The sequence below is a fragment of the Balaenoptera ricei genome, chromosome 1, assembly GCF_028023285.1.
Source record: "Balaenoptera ricei isolate mBalRic1 chromosome 1, mBalRic1.hap2, whole genome shotgun sequence".
NCBI lineage: Eukaryota > Metazoa > Chordata > Mammalia > Artiodactyla > Balaenopteridae > Balaenoptera > Balaenoptera ricei.
The window spans coordinates 15,906,830-15,912,965 of NC_082639.1; the positions used below are offsets into that span (position 1 = coordinate 15,906,830).

Below are 6,136 nucleotides of genomic sequence, written 5' to 3' on the forward strand. Positions count from 1 at the left end.
GTGGAGGTGCATGTAATGGTGGCGTACAGGACGGGCAAGGAGAGAGAGTGCCAAGAGGGGGAGACAGAAGGTGCAGGAAGAGCCAGGCCAAGCTTCCTGGGCAGGTGGAGAAGAAAGGGGGAGCAGAAAGGGTGGCTTGGATTTTAACAGGTGACAGGGAGAGGAAGGCATTCTAGGCTGAGGGGACAGCCTGAGCAAAGACCAGAGAGGTGAGAGGCTGAGAGCAGGTGGCACTCGGGCGAGGGGGATGGAGACGAAGCTGGGAGGAAGTAGGAGGCAAACCAGGTGGCATCCCCAAGGGCATCCTTCATTCACTGATGCGACTGTTCTTTCCACAGGTACTGACTCTCTTCTCTGAGGGGGACTGTGGCTGGTGACAGAGCCATGAACAAGGAAGACACCCTAGTCCCTGCCCTCACCCAGATCATGAGATCACAAATTCTAGAACTTAGTATGGGGGCAGGGGAATCCTGTGTTAGAATGTGGGCCCAGAGAGCTGTGCCCAGGCCCCCAGGGCCCAGGTGGCATCTGTGCCCGTTACCACTGCAAAGGCACATCCTGTAGGGACTTCCCTGGTGGTCCAGTGGGTAAGACTCCATGCTTCCAATGCAGGGGGCCCAGGTTCGATCCCTGATCGGGGAACTAGATCCCACACGCATGCCGCAACTAAGAGTCCGCATGCCGCAACGACGATCCCAGGTACTGCAACTAAGACCAGATGCAGCCAAAATTTTTTAATTAAAAATATTAAAAAAAAAACAAAACAAAAGACCCATCCTGTCGACCATTGTGGGGCTCGGGATCTCCAGGGACTGCTGGGGAAGGAAGACCGGAAGTCACGATCCGCAGCACATCAGAGGGCCAGATGCGACACACCAGGATGGGCCCCCTGAGGTGTGGGAGAGCCATGGCAGACCAGTCACCCAACCAGGAGCCTCAGAGGCAGGGCATGCGAAGCCCCAGGGACAACACGGTGCAGTGCCTGGACCATCAATGTCACCCAGACCTGACAAGGGATTCTATATCAAAATAAATATTTTATATGCCCTGTCCAGTAGGGCAGCCACAAGCCACACCAGAAGTGTGCCTGATGCGACTGAGGAACTGAATTTATGTTAATTTACATTTAAAAACTGAAGCAGTGTAAAATATTTTCCCATCAAACACAACTTTATTTTTTTGTGTTTCATTTCATTTGAACTATGGACACTTAAGCAACTGAATTGAGACGTGCGGTAAGTATGAAACACACACCCGATTTCGAAGACTTAGTATGAAGAAACAATGTAAAATATCTCCCTAATAGCTATTATGCCATGATAGTATCTATTATTATGTTTTATCGAAATGATAATATTTTGGATACTATTGTGTCAAATAAAATGTATTATTAAAATTAATTTCAGGGGCTTCCCTGGTGGCGCAGTGGTTGAGAATCTGCCTGCTAATGCAGGGGACACGGGTTCGAGCCCTGGTCTGGGAAGATCCCACATGCCACGGAGCAGCTGGGCCCGTGAGCCACAACTACTGAGCCTGCGCGTCTGGAGCCTGTGCCCCGCAACGGGAGGGGCCGCGACAGTGAAAGGCCCGCGCACCGCGATGAAGAGCGGTCCCCGCACCACGATGAAGAGTGGCCCCCACTTGCCGTAACTAGAGAAAGCCCTCGCACGAACCGAAGACCCAACACAGCCAAAAATAAATAAATAAATAAATAAAGTAGCTATAAAATTAAAAAAAAAAAATTAATTTCAGGGGCTTCCCTGGTGGCGCAGTGGTTGAGAATCTGCCTGCCAGTGCAGGGGACACGGGTTCGAGCCCTGGTCCGGGAAGATCCCACATGCCACGGAGCAACTAAGCCCGTGCGCCACAACTGCTGAGCCTGCATGCCACAGCTACTGAAGCCCATGTGCCTAGAGCCCGTGCTCCACAACAAGAGAGGCCACTGCAACGAGAAGCCCGTGCACCGCAAGGAAGAGCAGCCCCCACTCGCCGCAACTAGAGAAAACCTGTGAGCAGCAATGAAGACCCAATGCAGCCAAAATAAATAAATAAATAAATAAATAAATTTATATACAAAAAAAAAAAATCAAATAAAACTGAACTTCAGTTCGTCAAAAGCACTAGCCTCATGTCAAGTGCTCACTTGCCACATACGGCTGGTAGTCCCTAATTGGACAGCCCAGATACAGAACATTTCCACCACTGCAGAAAGTTCTGCAGAACCACGCTGCTGTGGAGTGAAGCAGAAGACAATTTTACATGCATTAAGGCAAAACATAAGATTTCAGAAACGCTTCACCCATCAACTGATACCTCCAGACCCACCAGAGACGTGCGCACACATGGAGCAGGTCCTACGTGTCAGCCACTCTGTCCACCCCGGGTTCTGCCATGTTCCCCGTATTATTATTTACTAAATGATTTTCATGAAATCAAACTGTTAATTGACTCTCTTTTTAACTTAACTTGATGTCATCCTCAGCAATAATTCCCGTGAAGCTGCATTACAGGCTGGACGTGCTAAATATTTCTTCTACTTCCCATTAAAATCAACGCATAACTATTGAAATTGAAATAACAGCATCTGTGCTAAATTGCCTCATGTCCCCTTTCTGTCCTCTCCCAAATGAACAGTTCTGTGTTCCATCCAGGGGCCAAATTCTACCGCATCGATGTCTCTGGAAACCAGGCCCGTCCTCAGTCTGTCCTGGTAGAAGCTACAGTACCTGGTCCCTGGGTGGGTTGGGTGGTGGGTCATCAGAGGCAACTCTAAGGTCATGGGTGTGAAGTGGGGAGGACGGGGAGATGGCAAAGCCACTGGCTGGGAAAGAACCCACAGACCAGGCAGTGGGCCGGGTGTGGAGGTGAGGAGCTCAGGGTAGGACATGCTGAGTTGGACAGCTCCCAGGAGAGTGGAAGAGGTCACCCAGTGACAGAGAAGATCAGGAACAGAGCCTGGATTTAAGGGTGGGGGTGGGGGGTAGGGAAGGGAAGGGTCAGTCCAAAGTGCTGGGGGCTTCGTGCAGTAGGAACTGAAGGGAAGCGCCTGGGCAGGAGGCCACCTGGAGGTGGTCAGAGCCCAGCAGGACAGACACACAGCCGCCCGGCCTAAGGGTGCAGCTACTCCTGGCTCCAAGTTGCTGAACTGTGCTTTGCATATGATTCACATGCCTCTCATTTAATAGAGGCAGCAGGACGGATCATGGGGACCTGGCACTGCGCTGGGAAGCAAAACCACCCCTAACTCATTCTGTGACATTCAAGGTCTCCGTTTCCTCACCAGGAATGATGCCCCCAGCTCTACATATGTCTGGTGAAGATCAAATGCTACATGCTGGTCTCCACCTGAAAGGCCCTTTCCTTCACCTTCTTGCCTGGCTGACTCCTCTCATCCTTCTGGTCTCAGCTTAGATCTCACCACTTCCAGGAAGTCCTCCCTGCCTTCCCATCCCCTCCAAGCCCAGGTTTGCTAGCCTTCTCTATGCTGCCAAAGTCCCCCAGGATTCTCCTCCCACTCATCACCCTGGCTTGTAGCTACTAGCTTAGCTGCTCCCCCACCTGATCATGAGCTGGCTGAGGGTGGCGCTCCCCATGCCTAGGATGGGGCCTGGTATGAGAATACTATTTGTTAGCTGAATGAATGAATGAATGAGAAGGAACCTATGTCATGTTGAGTTTGAGGCTCTGTGGGATGACTGGAGGTAGGGGTCTGACAGAATCCCCTGTAGCAGTGAACTCGGGACAGAAGTGAGAACTGGAGATCTGAGGTAGCCACTGTCTCCTTAGGTCTCCCCCTCTGGGCTGGGGCTTCCTGGGAACCCTGACAAGGGAGGCTTGCTCAGGGGAATTATTTCCAGGATGCGGAGGGGAACCCATGAGCAAGGCTGAGGCCCTGGAGAAGGCAAAGCCAAGGAGAACTCAATCTCGGAATCTTCCAATCTCCGAGGGGCAACCCTGGACGAGGAAGCAGAGGGGCCCTGGGGACAGAGCTACGGCAGGTTGCTGGAAGCGTCAGGGTGGCTGACTCTGACTCACCGTGCAGAACGGGCTTCTAGGAGCTAAGAAGCCAAGGTGGAGCAGGCAGCTCTGGGAAGAGTGAGCTCCTGCCACAGGGTGGACATTCAAGGACCCGGGGTAGGCGGGGGGAGCTGGACCAGAGGACCTATTCTGGTCCTTCCAGCCTGGGAGTCCAGGATGGTAGGACAGCCTGGCCATCTCCAGAGCGTGGTACCACCCTCTGGGGAGAGCTGCTCTCTTTCCCTGGGCATCTTCTACAGTCACGCCCTCACCACTGGGGGGCTCTGGGTTCCAGAACACTTCCACCCTCACAGGCGGTTTTGACTGCGGCCAAAGGAGGTGCTCTGGGGGATGTTAACTGGCCTGCCGGCCAAAACAAAAAGGTTCCATGGGCAAATACCTTTTGGAAATGCTGGGTTAAATAAGCCAAACTCTTTTCTCCACTGCAAGGCTCCCCAGAGCCTCAAGTACCCTAATGTGCAGCTTCAAGTGAGGGAGGGTGTATGCCGCACTTCCCAAACTTCCTTTTTTCCTGAAACAACCTGTGACATCTCACTTCACTAGCGATTCGATGCACAGCTGGGGAGATGGTGGTAGCAAGGAAAGAGGCCTTGGGCCAGGAGTAGCTCCAGCCCCACCTCCGCCAGAAACTCACTGTGGGAGCTTGCCATGTTTCCTCCCTATGGGCCTCAGTCTCCCCATCTGTGAAATGTGAACCTCCCTGTCATGCAGCACCAAGGAGCTACCTAGTGTGAGAGTGTGAAAAAAAGCAAAAGCCCTATAAGGGGCAGAAACTGTTGTGGCCTCCCTGTTCTTCAGCCGCCAAGGAGGAAGGTAAGTCAGACCAAAGGTAAAGGGTTTCCAGTTCTCCAAGACCAAGGCCAGGCCAGCAGCCTTCTCTCTGCAGAAGCAGGGAACTAGTGAGGGGGCGGAGGAGAAAGGAGAGGGGGAGGGGGAGGAGGAGGAGACCTGGGGCTCTTGGGAGAAGAGGAGGAGGCTGGGGAAGTGGCTGGAGCTTTTAGAGAAGTCCTGAAGGTGTTGGGTGAGGGTGGAGGGCAAGTGGTCTTGGGGGCTGGAGTTCCTGTGGGAAGCAGGCTGGAAGGATGGGGGTGAGGACCAGCCTTGGCACCGGGGGCAGTGGAGACCCGGACAGACATTGTAGACGGGTTCCAGCTGTCTGCTGACAGGACAGAAGTCTTCAGACCAACCTGCTGCTGTCCACCTGCGCCCCTCCAGAAGGGCCTTCCCGCCCGGCTTGCGGGCAGGGCAGTCCCTCAGGACCCCTCCGAGGGGCCCCAGGTCCTGCCCGGCGGGTCCTCGGAGGCGGCCTCGCGGGCGTCCTCACCTCCACCAGCGGGTAGGCGATTTCGTTGTAGATCTGCTCGGTAAAGTGGTCCATGTAGTAGGCGCCGTCGAAAGTGAACTGCTTGGGGGGCTGGTCGACGGCGCCCGGGTTCTGGATGAAGCACTGGCCGCGCGCGGAGTCCACCGTCACCACAGGCTGGCAGTTCAGCTCCCACTCCCGCTGGTTCATGGGGCGGCAGCGCACCACCACCTTCACCGACTCCGAGGCCATGGCGCCGCGGCGGGGGTCCCCGGGGTGCGGCCCGACGTGGACGCCGCGACCAGGACACAGGACCTCGGGGCGGGGGACGCCGGGGCGCCGGAGCCGGGGGGGCGGGGCCAGCGCCCGGCGCGGGGGGCGGGGCCTCGCGGCCGAGGGGACGCCTCGATAGGAGGGAAGGGGCGGCGGGGGAGTCTGAGGACCCGAGCCGGAGCCGCCGCCTCCTCACGCTCCCGGGCTCGCCCGTCCCTGAGGCCCGGACCGGGCGGGAGCAGTGGGGGATCAGCGCTGCAGGCGCCACCGCAAGACCCGAGCCCCCGGAGCCGCCCCAGCCGCCCGCTAGCACGCACGCTGCCACGGCGTTCGCGGTTGCTGGGCAACGCCCCTGGCGTCACAGCCCGTGGCTCCCGAACGTCCGCGCGTTCTCCGCGCCCGGCGGGCCCCGAGAGCATCCCCCGGCTGGAGGCCGGCGCGCGGGAGTGGCCGTCGGGGAGGACCGGCACTGACTTTGCTGGAGCATCTGCCGGCTCGGTGCCAGGTGCTGCACAGCGTTCT

At 56.2% G+C, this 6,136-nt stretch overlaps 1 protein-coding gene across 2 annotated transcripts in view; it reads right to left on the reverse strand.

Moving 5' to 3' along the window:
- The window catches only part of KIF17 (kinesin family member 17), a 43,901-nt gene extending 38,308 nt beyond the window's left edge, over positions 1–5,593 (reverse strand). For both annotated transcript variants that reach the window (XM_059895433.1, XM_059895425.1), the window contains exon 1: positions 5,363–5,593. In XM_059895433.1, coding sequence (XP_059751416.1) covers positions 5,363–5,593 — 231 coding nt within the window. The remainder of the gene's footprint in view (positions 1–5,362) is intronic.
- Between the last annotated feature and the right edge of the window lie 543 nt (positions 5,594–6,136).